The sequence below is a fragment of the Loxodonta africana genome, chromosome 12, assembly GCF_030014295.1.
Source record: "Loxodonta africana isolate mLoxAfr1 chromosome 12, mLoxAfr1.hap2, whole genome shotgun sequence".
Taxonomy (NCBI): domain Eukaryota; kingdom Metazoa; phylum Chordata; class Mammalia; order Proboscidea; family Elephantidae; genus Loxodonta; species Loxodonta africana.
The window spans coordinates 99608154-99627295 of NC_087353.1; the positions used below are offsets into that span (position 1 = coordinate 99608154).

General features: G+C 44.5%; 1 protein-coding gene across 3 annotated transcripts in view; it reads left to right on the plus strand.

Moving 5' to 3' along the window:
- Positions 1-10443, plus strand: part of TPST1 (tyrosylprotein sulfotransferase 1) — a 98942-nt gene extending 88499 nt beyond the window's left edge. The window contains exons 4-6 of one of the 3 annotated variants that reach the window (XM_064296064.1): positions 6-56; positions 8817-8861; positions 9915-10440. In XM_064296064.1, coding sequence (XP_064152134.1) covers positions 6-56; positions 8817-8834 — 69 coding nt within the window. In that variant the 3' untranslated portion in view covers positions 8835-8861; positions 9915-10440. Of the gene's footprint in view, positions 1-5; positions 57-8816; positions 8862-9914 lie in introns of all 3 variants that reach the window. The other 2 variants (XM_064296062.1, XM_064296063.1) reach the window with 2 other exon arrangements.
- The last annotated feature ends 8699 nt before the right edge of the window (positions 10444-19142 follow it).

Here is a 19142-nt window from a genome sequence, read left to right on the forward strand (position 1 = left end):
TCCAGGTCTACAAAGGAGAATTTCAGCTACCTGACTTTCTTAAAGAAAAACCCCAGGTATGGTGTCTGCTTCCTTCTCTTACATAACAGACTCTTGCACTGAAATAACCCATTTTAAGAGATAATGATACGTGCTCATGGTAGAAAAATTGGCCTCTGGTAATTGTTGGTTTTAACAGTAATTCAGCCCACAGTCTTTAATTTCAGAGAGCTCATTGTCTTCTAAAACTAGGGCAACACTTTATTGTTAACGAAAATCCACAGGCTTGAGGTCGCTCTCAAGCCACACAGCATTCCACATCCCAGAATCTGGCCTTGCTGATGTATTTCAGCCTTCCGATATCTAACTTAAAAATGTCCAGGCGCCTTCTTTGTTCTTATTATATATCCATCCGTGGCCTTTTCACTTTTATCTGTTGAGAGCCTAGAAGACTTGTGAGTACGTTTGTGCACACGGCCACTGACCCTCAACTGTCAAGTCCCCCAAGTTGGTGAAAGGATGCTGAGAGTTGCAGCTTTTAACTTCTAGTTTTTAAAACAGGTTCCGGGTTATCCCTGTAATGGTACCCTCTCACTTACTAGCATTCTGCTGCTGTTTCTTGAGTTAAATAGAAATGGGGAGTGAGTGTTAGGACAGGCCTACCTGTGCATCGAGCAGCTCTGCCATTCCCAGGTCCTCATGGGAAAGAGATTGAGAACCGCTGGCTGAGTGCAGCAGCAGCCGTCCCTTCTAGCACGGTGACTGTGCTGCTGCCTCTGGGCTGCTGCCACCAGTGATCAGCTTGTTAACCGGAATGAAGGCTCAGCGTTGGGCTCGGGTTCTAAAGAATATTCCAAATGTGGGTTGGTGAGGGAACCGTACCACCTCGCGGAATCTGGGTAAAGTCTGCAGCAAGCCTGGCATAAATGGGCCAGCCTCTCTAAGAGACACTGTGTCTCACACCAGGGCTGAGGGCTCTGTCTTTCCTGAAGTGAGTGAATTCTGTCTCTGATAACAGCGAGCTATCAATAATTGGTACATATTATGTAAGGATGTCAAACTGCTTTCAAAGCACATTCTCATCAGCATATTTATAATTTTAATCCATCCTTTCATTTATTTCACTTATTCAAATGTTTACTGTATCTATTATGAGCGAGGAATTGGAATAAGTCCTCAGGAATCAAAGATACAAAAGGTCTTCTCTGGGCTCAAGAACTCCTGATCTTTCTGGAAGACTGATCAACCCTTGCACACAGTGGGGGGTGTAGGGTCCTGGGCCCCGGTTGAGGTATTACGTCCCAGAAACCTGGGTGGATTCATGAACAGGGAAATTGGAGCCAGAGGATAATCCAAGAGGCAGAATCCTGAAAGAATGTCAAATCCATAAGAAAAATTTGGGAATGGATAGGGTGATGGTTGAACAACATGATGAATGTAAGTTACTGCACTGAACTGTACATAGGAAGAATGTCAAAATGGCAAATGTTTTGTTACATATATATATTTACCATGATTTTTTTTAAAAAAGACTGGTTTGCATAAGTCTGAAGGAGTGATGGAAGGGGATTTGAGACTCAAACTAAAGGAACACCCCTACCTCACAACGTACACAAAAGCCATGTCCAGGTGGATTTACAAAGCTAAATGTGAAAGGCAAAACAATAATATTTTTAGAAAATAATAGAGATATCGACATGACCTTTAAGAGGGGAAGATTTTTCAAACAAGACATAAAAAGTACTAATCAATAATTAAAACATTGATAAGTTGAACTACATTACAATGAAGAATTTTTATTTATTAAAATGCATCATAAAGAGAGTGAACAAGTAATCCTTAAGTGGGAGAAGATATTTGAAACAAAGGACTCATCCATGGAATCTGGAGAATTCCTACAATCCAATAAGAAAATGTCAATTAAAAACCAGACAAAAGCAACATAGACCAGTGGGACAGAATTGAGAATCCAGACATAAATCCATCCACATATGAGCAGTTGATATTTGACAAAGGCCCCAAAACAGTTAAATGGGGAAAAGCCAGTCTCTTTAACAAATGGTGCTGGCATAACTGGATATCCATCTGCAAAAAAATGAAACAAGACCCATACCTCACTCCATGCACAAAAACGAGCTCAAAATGGATCAAAGACCTAAATATAAAATCTAAAACGATAAAGATCATGGAAGGAAAAATAGGGACAATGTTAGGAGCCCTAACACATGGCATAAACAGTATACAAAACATTATGAAGAATGCAGAAGAAAAACTAGATAACTGGGAGCTCCTAAAAATCAAACACCTGTGCTTATCGAAAGACTTCACCAAAAGGGTAAAAAGACTACCTACAGACTGGGAAAAAGTTTTTAGCTATGACATTTCCGATCAACGCCTGATCTCTAAAATCTACACGATACTGCAAAAACTCAACTACAAAAAGACAAATACCCCAATTAAAAATGGGCAAAAGTTATGAATAGACACTTCACTAAAGAAGACATTCAGGTAGCTAAAAGATAAATGAGGAAATGTTCACGATCATTAGCCATTAGAGAAATGCAGATGAAAACTACAATGAGATTTCATCTCATTCCAACAAGGCTGGCATTAATCCAAAAAATACAAAATAATAAATGTTGGAAAGGCTGTGGAGAGATTGGAACACTTACACACTGCTGGTGGGAATGTCAAATGGTACAACCACTTAGGAAATTGATTTGGCACTTCCTTAAAAAGCTAGAAATAGAACTACCATATGGTCCAGCAATCCCAGTCCTCAGAATATATCCCAGAAATAAGAGCCTTTACATGAACAGATATATGCACACCCATGTTTATCGACGCACTGTTTACAATAGCAAAAAAATGGCAGCAACCAAGGTGCCCATCAACAGATGAATGGATAAATAAATTATGGTATATTCACACAATGGAATACTACACATCGATAAAGAACAGTGAGGAATCTGTGAAACACTTCATAGCATGGAGGAACCTGGAAGGCATTACACTGAGTGAAATTAGTCAGTTGCAAAAGGACAAGTATTGTATAAGACCACTATTATAAGAACTTGAGAAATAGTTTAAACTGAGAAGAAAACATTCTTTTGTGGTTATGAGAGTGGGGAGGGAGGGAGGTGAGAGACCAGTATTCGCTAATTAGATAGTAGATAAGAACTACTTTAGGTGAAGGGAAAGACAACACACAATACAGCGGAGGTCAGCACAACTGGACTAAACCAAAAGCAAAGAAGTTGCCTGAATAAACTGAATGCTTCGAAGGCCAGTGTAGCAGGGGCAGGGATCTGGGGACCATGGTTTCGGGGGACATCTAAGTCAATTGGCATAATAAAATCTATTAAGAAAACATTCTGCATCCCACTTTGAAGAGTGGTGTCTGGGGTCTTAAACGCTAGCAAGCAGCCATCTAAGATGCATCAATTGGTCTCAACCCACCTGGATCCAAGGAGAATGAAGAACACCAAAGACACAAGGTAATTATGAGCCCAAGAGACAGAAAGGGCCACATGAACCAGAGACTACATCATCCTGAGACCAGAAGAACTAGATGGTGCCTGGCTACAATCGATGACTGCCCTGACAGGGAACACAACAGAGAACCCCTGAGGGAGCAAGAGAGCAGTGGGATGTAGACCCCAAATTCTCGTAGAAAGACCAGACTTAATGGTCTGACTGAGACTAGAAGGACCCTGGTGGTCATGGCCCCCAGACCTTCTGTTGCCCCAGGACAGGAACCATTCCCAAAGCCAACTCTTCAGACATGGATTGGACTGGACAGTGGGTTGGAGAGGAATGCTGGTGAGGAGTGAGCTTCTTGGATCAGGTGGACACTTGAGACTATGTTGGCATCTCCTGCCTGGAGGGGAGATGAGAGGGTAGAGGGGGTTAGAAGCTGGCGAAATGGACACGAAAAGAGAGTGGAGGGAGAGAGTGGGCTGTCTCATTAGGGGGAGAGCAATTGGGAGTATGTAGCAAGGTGTATATAAGTTTTTGTGTGAGAGACGGACTTGTAAACTTTCACTTAAAGCACAATAAAAATTATAAAAAAAAAAAAACAGACAAAAGACTTCACAGCTCTTCTTCCCAGTTAAAGTCACTTCATCTATCACACATGCACATGTTTAGGAAAAGACCTATAAAGGATTTTATTTTAACTTCTAATAAGTGAGAAAACTGAAGCACACAGAGCTTACGTGACTTGTTAGGTGTCACACAGCTTATTGTTGGCAAATGAAGAAAAAGCCCAGGTGTCCTCACGCACAGCTCAGTGCCTTTTCAGGCCTCCCCAGGACACCCCAGGTTTCCCACGCAGTCTCTGTGCTAGTTGCCATGTCCCGATCCATGCTATCACCGTCAGCTCTATTTCCTATCAAAACCTGCTCCTTGGGAATTAAAATCAGCCTCTAGATTCACTGTGACTATAAGTAGTCATGTTATCTAACCCAAAGGGATGTACCTTTTAAACTGCTGTCTAAATGTTGAATAAGTTTTTTTTTTTTTCCTTATTGAGGGAATTTGAAGAATTAGAGAATGAAGATGGGTACAGTGACTGCTCTGCCCACTTGTAAGAAAACCCCTTTACTGCCATCACATGGTACAAATATGATTGCAGATTTCTGAAGGGTCCCCTTGGCCTTTAGGACAAAATCCAAATACCTTAGAACGGTGATGAAACTAGTCATGATTCTGCTCGGCCCTCTCATTAGCCTCCTTTTTCATTTGCTCTCTGTTCTTCAGCCACTGCCACCTTATCTTCTCTACTCCCATCCTTTACACTTCACTTTAAAATTAAAAACAGCAAGTGTCAACAGTGGCTTAAATATAGTTAGATTATTTTAACTGTGTTTACAAAAACAAGTTAAATCTCATTAAGTCAGACCAGTTGGAAAAGCCTGATACCAATAATAGACCCCCATGTGTCTGTCAGTTTGTCCTACTATGGGGGCTCGTGTGTTACTGTGATGCTTGAAGCTATGCCACTGGTATTCAAATACCAGCAAGGTCACTCATGGCGGACAGGTTTCAGCTGAGCTTCCAGGCTAAGACAGACTAGGAAGAAGGACCCAGCAGTCTACTTCTGAAAGGAATTAGCCAATGAGAACCTTATGAATAGCTGTGGGACATTATCTGATACGGTGCCAGAAGATGAGCATCTCAGGTTGGAAGGCACTCAAAATATGACTGGGGAAGAACTGCCTCCTCAAAATAGAGTTGACCTTTACAGCGTGGATGGAGTCAAGTTTTCAGGACCTTCATTTACTGATGTGGCACGACTCAAAATGAGAAGAAACAGCTGCAAACATCCATTAAGAATTGGAACCTGGAATGTTCGAAGTATGAATCTAGGAAAATTGGAAATCATCAGAAATTAAATGGAACGCATAAAGATCGATATCCTAGGCATTAGTGAGCTGAAATGAACTGATATTGGTCATTTTGAATCAGACAATCGTGGTCTACTATGCTGGGAATGATAAATTGAAGCAGAATGGCATTGCAGTCATCGCCAAAAAGAACATTTCAGGATCTATCCTGAAGTACAGCTCTGTCAGTGATAGGAAAATGTCCATATACCTGCAAGGAAGACCAGTTAATATCACTATTATTCAAATTTGTGCACCAAGCGTTCAGGCCAAAGATGAAGAAATTTAAGATTTTTACCAGTGTCTGCAGTCTGAAATTGATCGAACATGCAATCAGGATGCACTGATAATTACTGGTGATTGAAAGAAGGATTGGTAGTTGGAAAATACAGCTTTGGTGATAGAAACGGTGCCGGAGATCGCATGACTGAATTTTGCAAGACTAATGACTTCTTCATTGCAAATACCGTTTTTTCGCCAACGTAAATAGTGACTATACACATGGACCTCACAGGGTGGAATACACAGGAATCAAATCGAATACATCTGTGGAAAGAGACGACAGAAAAGCTCAGTATCATCAGTCAGAAGGCAGCCAGGGGCTGACTGCGAATCAGACCATCAATTCCTCGTATGTAAGTTCAAATTGAAACGGAAGAAAATAAAGTCCATGACAGGCAAAGTACGACTTTGAGTATATCCCACATGAATTTAGAGACCATCTCAAGAATAAATTTGATGCGTTGAACACTAATGACCAAACACCAGACAAGTTGTAGAAGGACACCATACATCAAGAAAGCAAGAGGTCATTAAAAAGACAGGAGAGAAAGAAAAGACCAAAATGGATGTCAGAAGAGACTCTGAAACTTGCTCTTGAACATCGAGTAGCTAAAGCGAAAGGAAATAATGATGAAGTAAAAGAGCTGAACAGATTTCCAAGGGTGGCTTGAGGAGACAAAGTATTACCATGAAATGTGCAAAGAGTTGGAGATAGAAAGCCAAAAGGGAGGAACACGCTCAGCAGTTCTCAAGCTGAAAGAACTGAAGAAAATATTCAAGCCTCGAGTTGCAATAGTGAGGATTCCATGGGGGAAAATATTAAACGACACGGGAAGCATCAAAAGAAGATGGAAGGAATACACAGAGCCACTACACCAAAAAGAATTGGTCGATGTTCAACCATTTCAGGAGGTATCATATAATCAGGAACCAATGGTATGAAGGAAGAAGTCCAAGCTGCACTGAAGTCATTGGCAAAAAACAAGGCTCCAGGAACTGACAGAATACCAACAAAATATCAACAAACGGATGCAGCGCTGGAAGTGCTTACTTGTCTATGCCAAGAAATTTGGAAGATAGCTACCTGGCCAACTGCCTGGAAGAGATCCATATTTATGCCTATTCTCAAGAAAGGGGATCCAACTGAATGTGGAAATTATTGAACAATATCATTAATATCGCATGCAAGTAAAATTTTGCTGAAGATCATTCCAGAGTGTCTGCAGCAGTACATTGACAGGGAACTGCCAGAAAGTCAAGCCGAATTTAGAAGAGGACATGATATCAGAGATATCATTGCTGATGTCAGATGGATCCTGACTGAAAGCAGAGAATACAAGAAAGATGCTTACCTGAGTTTTATTGACTACGCAAAGGCATTCGACTGTGTGAATCATAACAAATTATGGATAACATTGCAGAGAACGGGAATTCTGGAACACTTAGTATTACTCATGCGGAATCTGTACATGAATCAAGAGGCAGTCATTTGAATGGAACAAGGGAAACTGCATGGTTTAAAGTCAGGAAAGGTGTGCATTAGGGTTGTATCCTTTCACCATACTTATTCAATTTGTATGCTGAGCAAATAATCTGAGAAGCTGGACTATGTGAAGAAGAATGTGGCATCAAGATTGAAGGAGGACTCATTAACAACCTGATATCCAGATGACACAACCTTGCTTGCTGAAAGGGAAGAGGACTTGAAACATTGATGAACATCAAAGATCACAGCCCTCAGTATGGATTGCACGTCAACATAAAGAACACGAAAATCCTCACAGCTGGACCAGTAAGCAACATCATGATAAGTGGAGAAAATATTGAGGTTGTCAGGGATTTCATTTTACTTGGATCCACAATCAACACCCATGGAAGCAGCAGTCAAGAAATCAAAAGACACAATTACACTGGGCAAATCAACTGCAAGAGATCTTCTTAAAGTGTTGAAAACAAAGGTGTCACCTTGAAGACTAAGGTGCGCCTGACCCAAGCCATGGTGTTTTCAGTCGCCTCATATGCCTGCGAAAGCTGGACAATGAATAAGGAAGACCGAAGAAGAGTTGACACCTTTGTGTTGTGGTGTTGGCGAAGAATGTTGAATATACCATGGACTGCCAAAAGGACGAACACATCTGTCTTGGAGGAAGTACAGCCAGAATGCTCCTCAGAAGCGAGAATGGCGAAACTACGTCTCACATACTTTGGATATGTTATCAGGAGGGGTTGGTCCCTGGGGAAGGACCTCATGCTTGGTAAAGTAGAGGGTGAGCAAAAAAAAGAAAGACCCTGACCGAGTTAGACGGACGCAGTGGCTGCAACACCGGGCTCGAGCATAGCAGCAACTGTGAGGACGGCCCAGGACCGGGCAGTGTTTCGGTCTGTTGTGCACGGGGTCGCTAGGAGTCAGAACCAAGTCGACAACGCCTAACGGCAGCAGCAATAACAAAAGTTCAAAGTTACAGAATCTTTGTGCAGTTTTATATTTTAAAATGTAACACACCTTCTAAACAGTGCTTCTATAGAATCTGGTTCAAAGGATAGAAAAGACGCTTCTTTTAAAAGGATTCTCAAATATGTAACACAGAACATGCTTAACATACGATATTCAGTGAAAAATGATGGGCACAAAACTGAAGATGCCCCTACCCAGAAGGAAAAAAAAAACGACTGAGACGATGTACTTGGATGACAGGGCTGTGGATTTTTTTCCCCCAAATTCTCTCCATGAGGTTGTATTTTTTATATAATTTTTAAAAATCAATGTTAAAGAAGTGAGTTATCTTGGTTAAAACATCCCGTCAAATCCTGTCTTTTATACTGCTAATTACTGAGTTAACAAGACCTTTCTGCCCACATGCTTTGAAGACAGATCTCGACCCTGGTGAGTAGTTGGAATGGACAAAGTGCTGTTGTTCTAGTGAGGGGCCTGGCTCTCCCTGTTCAGTTCACCGGTAACTCGGTCTGGGAGCCCCTTGGTGGAAGCTGGGTGATGGGATGCTCTTTGTAGATTTTAAGCGATGGAGGCAGGGCAGGCAGGTGGCTGACTTTGCTTATTAGTGAGTCCGGAACAGAACCTGCAAGCTCCACCTGCTGTTCAGAGGGGCAGTCACTTCTTGTGCTGACCAACTTCAGGAACTTTAAACCATCTTTTCCTTCCTTCGACAGACTGAACAAGTGGAGTAGCAGTGCCAGGAATTCTTTGATCAGGAGGTGAGGTTGGGGCTTTGGCTGGGCCCTTGGGTTGCGGTGCTTGGGAGGCGGTGTAGCAGGAGTGGAGAGACCAGCTCCGGGGTCAACAGCCTGGTTGGCATCTTGGCTCTGTCTCTTACCAGCCGTGTGGCATTGAGTAAATTACTTTACCTTTCTGCGTCTTTGTTTCCTTATCTGTAAAATGAAGATGGTATTAATAAGAGAGTGGTGATGAGAATTAAATGTCTGCCAAGAGCCTGGCACAGAGTAAGCACTCAAAAAGTGTTAGTTGTTATTTTCATTACAAAGAGGGGTTTAAAATGATGCAGTGATTGAGCCATCTGTTTTCTGACAAGGAAACTCATCCTAGAGAGGGCAGCTTATTCGCCAAGTGACAAGGTCACATCACACCCAGGACTGAAGAACACCAGCTGTTACTGGAGCTCTCGTCCATTGCTGGTGGGAATGCGAAATGGTGCAGTTGCTGTGGCAGACAGTGTGGCAGTTCCTCAAAAAGTTAAACGTAGAGTTACCATATGACCCAGCAATTCCACTCCTGGGTATAGACCCAAAAGAATGGAAAGCAGGAATGCAAACAGAAACCTGTACCCCAGTGTTTGATGCAGCACTGTTCACAGTAGCTAAAAGGTAGCAACAACCGGAATGTCCATCAATAGATGAACGGATAAACAAAGTGTAGCATGTACGCACGATGGACAGTTACTGAGCCATGAAGAGAAATGAAGTCTTCATACATGCTATGGCATGGACGAAACTTGAGAACATGCTGAGTGAAGGAAGTCAATCACAAAAGGACAAATATTGTATGATCTCACTTAAATGAAATATCTAGAATAGGCAAATGTATAGAGACCCTGCCTTGGCTGCCAGCTGAAGCACCCCAGACTGAGAGAAAGTGGACCTGGGGTGGTCCTGAGACACAGCTGTTCGTACAGTGGGCCTGCTCCTGCCCCCTGCGCTGGGTGTGGGAGCCGCGGCCCCTCGCTGTGTCTGGGGTGGGGTGTGCTGGTGCAGGGAGAGTGGACGCCTGTAACCTCACTCTGTTTGCCCTAGGAGAGACGGATGCCTTTTCATCAGACAGGAAATACCTAGGACTGGCTGTCCCCTGCTGCCATCAGTGGGCGTCTGTACCCCGGGCTGCATCTGCAGTCCCCAGCCCCAGAAGTGGGGAGTCAGTACAGCAGGGCCTGGCGTGGTCTGCCCTCCAGTGCATCCCATGACAGGCACAGTCTGTGGACAAGGAGCCCAGGGGACACGTGCTGCTGTTCACACTGCTGTCGCCTCATCTTTTCCTACCAGATTCCCAACTTTGTTTTCGAGGACAGGTTTAAAATGGGGTTCTCTAAGCAAAATTGGGTCGTTTCGTTTTGAAATAGATTGTCTGTCCATGTTCACATGTCCCGTAGAGGCCTCGGCCTGTTGAAATGTATTGATGTGGATAATGTTAAATAATTATTTAAGTAATTCATTGTATGTTGGGGAGTTACTGCATACATTTACAACTTAATGACTTTTGTATTTTATTTTTCAAAATAAAAGCTTTAAATGTGAAGCATTTTAGAAGTTTCCATTGTGATATCAGAGACGCAGTAGAACCTTATTTGACAATGAACTAAGAAGCAGTTTCTTCAGGTGGCTGATTGCTTAGTGGCGTATCAGTGTAATTTATGTCAGGGGCCTGCGGCTGTCCCTTGTCTCAGGGCTGCTGCATGCTTGCATACTTATTGAAGGACAGAGAAGTTCTGTTTCCAGCTGCTCCCAGCAGCCACTGTTGCCGAGCACAGGGTGATGGGATAACAGTAACTCCCAGCTACTGACTGTGTTCTCCATGCATGTTCTCATCCCTGCCCCGAAACCCTATCTGCTCTAACCTTAGCCATCTCAACAACTGCAGTATTTCTACCCAGCCGTTCAGCCTGAAACTAAGAGTCTACTTGCTTCCTGCCTTCTCCTCCCTCTTCCCACCCGCATACCTTCAGAATATATCTTGAGTTCCTCCACTTCTCTGCCCCCCCGCCTAGTGTAAGCCATCACCATCTCTCGCCTGGTCTGTTGCAGTAAATCCCTCCTGAATGATACTGCCATTCCTGCTCTTGCTCCCTCAAACCTGTTCAGCACACAGCAAAGTAATGGTTCTAAAATACACATTGGGATGTGATGCTTCCCCCTCCCCCATTTAAACTTTTCAGGGGCTTACCATTTTCTTTCGGATACAGTCGAGTCTCCTGCCAGGACTCAGCTACTGCCTCTTCTCCTTCTCACCGCAGGCCACTCTTCCCTACCCTACCCGGGGGGCTCCTGGGAGCTTTGCATTTCCCAGAACCTACCAAGCCTTTTCCTGCCTCCAGGCCTCTGCACGTGTTATTCCTCCCCCTGGAATGTTCTTCCCTTTGCTCTTTGCACTGCAGCCTCCTTCTCAACTCCTCTGTCTCCGTAAGTTCCACTTCCTTAGAGAAACTCTCTGACCTCTTGGACTGAAAGGTAGATCCTGCTCCTGCCTACCTCCTTGACAGTACCTCCCACACTTGGCCTCTGTTTGTTTATTCACTCTGTTATTGTCTCTCTCCTACACTAGGTGGTAAGCTTACAGAGAACAGAGGTCTCTTCGTGTCAATTTTTTTTTTTTTAATTTTTATTGTGCTTTAAGTGAAAGTTTACAAATCAAGTCAGCCTCTCACACGAAAACTTACATACACCTTGCTACATACTCCCAGTTGCTCTCCCCCTAATGAGACAATCTGCTCCCTCCCTCCACTCTGTCTTTGTATCCATTTTGCCAGCTCCTAACCCCCTCTACCCTCTCATCCCCCTCCAGGGAGGAGATGCCAACATAGTCTCAAGTGTCCACCTGATCCAAGAAGCTCACTCCTCACCAGCATCCCTCTCCAACCCATTGTCCAGTCCAATCCCTGTCTGAACAGTTGGGTTTGGGGATGATTCCTGTCCTGGGCCAACAGAAGGTCTGGGGGCCATGACCACTGGGCTCCTTCTAGTCTCAGACCATTAAGTCTGGTCTTTCTACGAGAATTTGGGGTCTACATCCCACTGCTCTCCTGCTCCCTCAGGGGTTCTCTGTTGCGTCGTGTTCATTTTTAATCCCTGGCACCTACTGAAGTGTCTGGCACGTTCTAGGAACCCACTAAAATACTTGGTGAATGGATTAATCCTCCCAGGAGCCTCCTGGCATTCCATTTTACAGGTGAGGAAACAGAAGCCTGGCCAGGTGAAGTCAGGGCCCCCTGGCTATTGCCTCAGTGGTGACCTGGTACTCAGACCCAGGTACCTTTCTTCCCACTCCAGCCCCTAGCCCTGTCCCTTCCATTTTAAAATAAATCCCACTGCCAGATCAGTCCTGTGTTCACCACTATGTCTTCAATCACTCCTTTGCTCAAAAACTTGATTCTCTACACGTCACCCCTAAAACCCCACTGCCATCAAGTCAATGCCAACTCCTAGCGACCCTATAGGACAGAGTAGAACTGCCCCAAAAAGTTTCCTGGCGGGTTTGAACTGCTGACCCCTTGGTTAGCAGCCGTAGCACTTAACTACTACGCTACCAGGGATTCTTCTACATGTTGCATCTAGACTGTTCTGCCTCCACAACATAGCCTTACTGCTCCCTCATACCATACGATCCCCTTCCTCCCTGTCTCCTTGCACGCCCTTCGCTGTCTGCTTTTTCTAAACACCCAGACACCCAGTCTTCTCCCCTCTACCTAGGAAATCACAGCCTCATTGAGAGTCAGCTCTCCTAGGTCCCATTTCTGCACAAAGCCTCTCTCAACTGTTCCAACCTCCAAATGGCAATAAAGTTGGCATCAGCTTAACAGAATAGGTATTTTTCTTTGCTTGTTTCTTGCGCTAGTCTTACGTCATCAGCTTTGTGGGAAGGGGCCTTTATGAAATGTTGTGATTTGACCAAATCAAGTAAAATTTAAGGGAGTGTTCCTAGGTCAGGAACCAGGGTAGATGTGTGACCTGTGACTAGGCCCAGCATAGCCACGGCCACAGCCAGCAGATGAGCCAGGGGGAGCCAGGGAGGTCCTCAGTGGCCACCAGAGGAGCTTGAAGAGAACATCAGCCATGAAGAACCAGAGGGTTTCAGAAGGAGAACAAAACCTTAGTGTTCATTTAGTCAACCACTGCTTACATTTATCAAGTGAGTCTCATGGTCCAGGTCCTGTGCTAAACACTTAATGTTTAAAAAACACCAGTTACCATTGAGTCAGCTCCAACTTACAGAGACCCCATGTGTATCAGAGTAGAATTGTGCTCCACAGGGTGTTCAATGGCTGATTTTTCAGAAGTAGATCACGAGGCCTTTCTTTGGAGGCACTCAGAAGAGTGGACTTGAACCTTCAACCTTTTGGTTAGTGGCCGAGTATGTTAACCTGTTGCCCCACCCAGGAGTTCCTTGTACATGTTTCAACTCATTTAATCGTCTTAATCACCCCCGGAGGTAGGTACTATTACTGCCCACATTTTCCAAGATGATGAGACATTGCTTCAGGGAGGTCAAGTACTTTGCCCAAGGACGCACAGCAGGTAAGTGATGGAGTCAGGATGCAAACCCAGGCATCCTGGCTCCAGAGCCTACTCCCTTACCCACTGCTCTACCTCCTAGTAAACATCTTTATGCAAGAAGAAAAACCCATCATGATTAATGTTGAGTGACAGCTCTTTAAGTGCCTACCTTGTACTTAACAAATTTCCAGGTGTCATTGAGTGTACTAAGAAGCATAGGCAGATCACTGCCCGTAGGCATCGTGGTCTTGGTGAAAATCAAGAAAAATGCAATGAAGCAGCTATTTCAAGCTCTGTCTAACACAGCTTAGACTAGTCCCTACCAAAGAATGCCTGGTAGGGGTGGGTAATTAGGGGTTTAGGCAAGACTGCACTCAGTGTTGCCCCCGAATCTGGACTTCTGGGGAGCTGCAGATCCTAGGCTATCCTTGGGCAAGGTCAGCATTTTCAGCAATGTGAGTTGTCACTATGCAACACAGTCTTCTACAGAGACTTTTATGTCCCTACATAAAGAAAGGCACTGCCTTTACTCTAGATTGGGTAGAAGAGGTCGTTTTTACTTCTTCTTTTGGGTTTAAATCCTAACAGAAACCAGTTGTTGAGTCAGCTCTGACTTCTGGCAGCCCCATGTGTGTCAGAGTAGACGGTGCTCTGTAGGGTTTCCAATGGTTGTGATCTTTCGGAAGTAAATTGCCAGACCTTTCTTTCGAAGTGCCTCTGGGTGGACTCCAACCTTCAACCTTGTGGTTAGCAACCCAGCGCATGAAGCATTTGCACCACTCAGAGACTTCAGTCCTAAAAAAGTAGTTCATTATTTGAGTATTGGGGGCGGGTGTGTGTGTGCATTTAATCTTGTTAGGCATATAAATAAGTGACATTGATTCTCCCTTTGGAGTTTTTTGACGTGCCTTATTACTGAAGATCCAAAATTGATTAATTTTCAAAATGAAACAGCACTTCTTTTGTTGTTACACACAGTAGAAATGACCTCATGGCCTCTCCCTGAGACAAAAAGTCTAAAGTGCCCTCTGGTGGTCAGACCTAGAATAACTGCTGAACCTATGAACCAGTGAATGTGTGCAAAGCTTTCTCTGCACATTGTAGTTTATAAAAACAAAGATCGTGAAGCAACCTTACAAGAGAGCGGATTGGGTAGATTAATTATGGTACATCTGCACAGTCAAATACTATTCAACCATTAAATACGACATTGGAGAAAAATATTTAATAACATGGAAAGATATACATGTCTACTTAAGGGAAAATCGGAGACCACAAAACCGTTCAGTATTTTCACATTGTTGTTATTTAAAGGATAGATAGAAAAATAAATAGAAGAACTGGATCAACAGATAGACTTGTGCCAGAATGATACCAGTGTTCTCTCTTCGTGGTGGGGTTGTGAGGATTCCCCTTCTTTCTGCTGAACTCTGTTTTCTAGATGTACAATGGTCAACATGAATTCCTTTGGAAAAAAGCAAAAAACAATGAGGTTTTTTTTTTAAAAGAAAGAAATCATAAGCTTGAACCCCCAACTCTTACAGATAGATTAAAAAATGAAACTGGGACCTTGGAGAGTGTTGACTCACCCAAGGCTACACATTTAGTTAGAGTTTATATTGACTCTCAATTCATTTATTTTCTGTTAAGTCTCATTATTGAGCCAATCCTTGTGATGAGAAATTAGTATTGATACTCTTCAAACTTAGTTATTGGTTGTTCTTTACAAATGAGTAACTGAAACTTGAATCAGAAATGAAGCAGATTCTGGTTACACTCTTCTCACTCTGAGTTCAGAGCTTCAGCTGTTTGGATGTTTCGATGGAGCACGTTTGAAAAGATTCCTGTGCAAGGAGAATTTATTTCTCTCTCTTAGGCAGGGGCTGGCAAGCCAGTGAGCGACATCTGACCACACCCCTTCCCTTCTGTCTTATCTCTGCCTGCTTCCCCACAACAATGGCAGGGCAGAGTAGTGTGACAGAAACCACATGGCCTGCAAAGCTGCAAATACTTACCGTCTGTCGCTTTGCAGAAAAACTGTGCAGACCTCTGCTCTTTACCTTATTTTATTCCTGTGTTGCCTCAGGATGTTTTCATGTTTCACTTCTTCGTGCCGCTAACAAACCACAGGGACTCTCTGCTTGCAGTTCCAAACAAATGTCAAAACTCCAGAGCTAGGAAGCCCCTAAAGGGAAAGTTGTCGTTCCCAGGTACCCTTTTACTGCCTCTGAGAGAGCCGAGCTCCTCCAACTCAAAGCCAATGCGGGTTCTGAGTGGGTGGGGAAGCCTGGGAGGAGAAGGTTGTGGAACAGTCGAGAGGCCCGAAACATTAGAAGACGGGTGCATTTTATCAGGGGTGAGGAGTGATATTTCCAGCTAAATTCTTTTTCTGCCTGCTGGAGTCATATTGAAGCAATAAGCTGTAAAGTGCTTGAGCCTGAACTGACAGACCAGTGAAAATGCTATACAAACCAGGCCCTCGGGAGAGGGGCAGAGCTGGGGAAGTGGCACCATTAACCAGCCCACCCACCGGTGGGACTTACCCATATTGCTTCCACAGGTGACTGGGACAGGAGCTCACCAAGAGTTACAGTGGATGAGAAAGTAACTATGGACCCTCAAACCAAATTCATAAAACACTGTTTTCATGGAATCGTAGTTGGGAGTTATTTTTGCATCTATATTTTATATTATTTTTCTTTTACTGTAATTAAATAATGAAAATATAAAACAACATTCATCCAAAGCCTACAAGTAAAGTGAGCCCAAGCTTGGGATGATAGAACTTCAGGGCCTGTTTAATCTTGTGAAGATATTCATGGTGACCAGTGTGCACCTCAAACCAAAGAGCCCTCAATAGTTTGCTCTGGATAAGACCCCATAACCTCTGACCACTTAGGGGAGCCTCTTCGTGCCAGCCCAGGATAATGGTGTCCTGGAATTCCCACCTCTATGACATTAAAACGGGAAGGACCAATCTGTGGGTCAATGTACGCTGGGCTACTAACTGAAAAGTTGTAGGTTCAAGGCCACTCAGGCACCTCAGAAGAAAGGCCAGGTGACCTACTTCTGAAAAATCAGCCCTTGAAAACTCTGTGGAGAGCAGTTCTACTCCGACACACATGGGGTTACCATGAGTTGGAATCCACTCCTCAACAGTAACTATTTTTTAGGTTTTTTCTTTTGGTATAGTTGTTTATATGTCTAGAACATTTCAAATCAAAATTAAAACTAAAAGACGGTAATGTGAAAATGAAGCTGGATGCTATTCCCGTTTTTATTTCCTTCAGTATGTTAAAACTGTTATTAAACTAAAATTGGGAAAGTTCAGGAGCTGAATCAGCACTTTGGAAATCTTTCAGCCTTCAGAAGTTCTCTCATTTGGGTAGGCAAAGTAGAAAACAGGCTGTAATCCAGTTTCACTAATCTCGGGGGCCTGATGCCTGTAGGACTATCTGTTTGGTTGACTCTTGGAAATCCCACTGCCCGAACAGCCTGTGTTCTCAGAGAGGCCCTCACTGCCCCCTCTGAGTGGGCATGTACCACAGTCCCCCCCTCAAAGACTCATGCCCTTTCCCTGCAGCCCTCCCTAGAGCTGCCCTGGAAGTCATTCCGCTGTGGGATGGGATCAGCTGCTGCCAACGAACTGTCCTGCTTTCTCAAAAAGCCAGCTCCAAGCCCTTCCTACTTGCTCAGCAAGCCTCCTTCCAGTGCCCTGACCTTGCATTTCCCCCAGTGTGTAAACAGAACCCACTGGGAAAGTGCATTCCTGAAGGAAATCCTGGGCAGAAATGGAAGCCGGAAACTCCAGCACATTCCACAGCGTACCACTGATTGCACCTGGTTCTCCCCTTCCGGAGCCTCTGGGCAGCCTTCCCATTCTCTTCAGATAGCCTTCCTTTGGAGTGGAGGGATAACTGTCTCCCTGGTAGCCCCTTAGCTCTGTGGTTTTCTCATATGAATTCCTAAGGGAGGAGAGGCCATCTGGTAGAGTGGCTAAATGGAAGGAAGGAAGGAAGGAAGCTGGTCCATGAGGACTTTGGTGAGTTACATAACGAGCCACCCCTGGATCTGCTCAGAGTTCTTACATAAACCTGTTGCCGTTGATTCGATTCTGACTCATAGCAACTCTGTAGGACAGAGAACTGCCCCATAGGTTTCCACCCGCCTTTCAGTTAGGAGCCGAGTGCTTGACCACTGTGCCACCGGGGCTCCTCTTCTTTTTTTAAATATTTGTGTCTTCAGTGAAAGTTTACACAGCAAATTAGGTCCCCTTTTAACAATTACTACACAAATTGTTCAGAAACATTGGTTACAGTTTTCACCATGTGTTGATATTCTCATTAATTTCCTTGTGGATGCTTTGCTTCCAGTTTTCTGGTTTCCCTGTGCTTTTTCTTGTATAACTATTGTTGTGGTGTCTATTCTGACTCATAGTGACCCTATACAGACGGGGATTCTGTGTTTGCACGGAATAGAATGTCCCATGGTTTCCAAGGCTGTAATTTTTATGGAAGCAGACCGCCACATCTTTCTCCCTCTGAGCGGCTGTAGGTTCGAACTGCTGACCTTTTAATTAGAAGCGAAGCACTTAACCACTGCCCCACCAGGGCTCCCTCTTCTTACGTGAGAAAATTTTATTTATTTTTATTTTTCATATTCCCTTATTACTTAAACCACTATTCATTGCTGTTTCTGTTACAGGTGAAACATCCTAATTTGCGTAAGAGCAGAAAGAAGAAATTTTGTTAATACGCATTTTTGAAAAAGACTGGAGCGTGTAGTTGTAGATAAGAGAAGGCCTCAGGGCACCTCCTTTAGGGCAGTGCTACTCAAAGTGTCGAGTCCCTGGGTAGTGCAAACAGGTAATGAGCTCGGCTGCTAACCAAAATGTTGGAGGTTCAAATCTACACAGAGGTGCCTTGAAAGAAAGGCCTGGCAATCTACTTCTGAAAAATCACGCATGGAGAAGCCCATGGAGCAGTTCTACTCTGACACACATGGGGTCACTATAAGTCAGAAAGTCTGATTCAGGGATTTTCAACGTCTGAATCATCTGGGAGTTTGTTAGGAGTGCAAATTCAAGGGCTTCACCCCAGGCCTCCTGAATCAGATCTCTAGGGGTAGAACTGGGAATCTGTGTTTGGACAAGCCCTCCCTCATTGGCTGCATGCTGGAGTTGGAGAAAGCACTGGCCTAGAAGACTCCTACAGCTGAGAGTGGGATGGGCCCCACAGAGGCAGCCCCGCCAGCTCATTGCTGACCTCCCTGAAGCTGTGTGGTCCTCTAGGCCTCGGTTTGCTCTTCTGCCACAATTGGGGGTCAGGTGAGGAACTGGGCGTGGAGTGACTTGAAAGAGCTAAACACCTTGGTGAGTTAATCCCAAAAGACTCCCTGAGCTGCCCCAGACCCAGGCAGACACCTCTCCCCGCCAGAGGATTCAGGACCTGGGGCTGCAGGAGACGTGCTGGGCCAGGCTGGACTCTGCCTCCACAGGCCTGTCTCCATCCGTGTGCCCAGGTGCCCAGTGGAGGATCTGCCACCAAGAGGGTGCAAAGTCACTGTCATGTCAACGGCTCCTGCTTGGAGTCTGCTTTCTGATTCCTTCAACCCTGCCAACGGGGCAGGTCTGGAGACCTGGCTTTTGCCCTTGGGGCCTGAGGAGGGGCGGCTCCTCTCGCAGCATCGCTCTTCCTCTTCGACATCATCCCACCGCATCCTCCAGGAACGCTGCCGGGCCTCCACTGGGGACAAGGG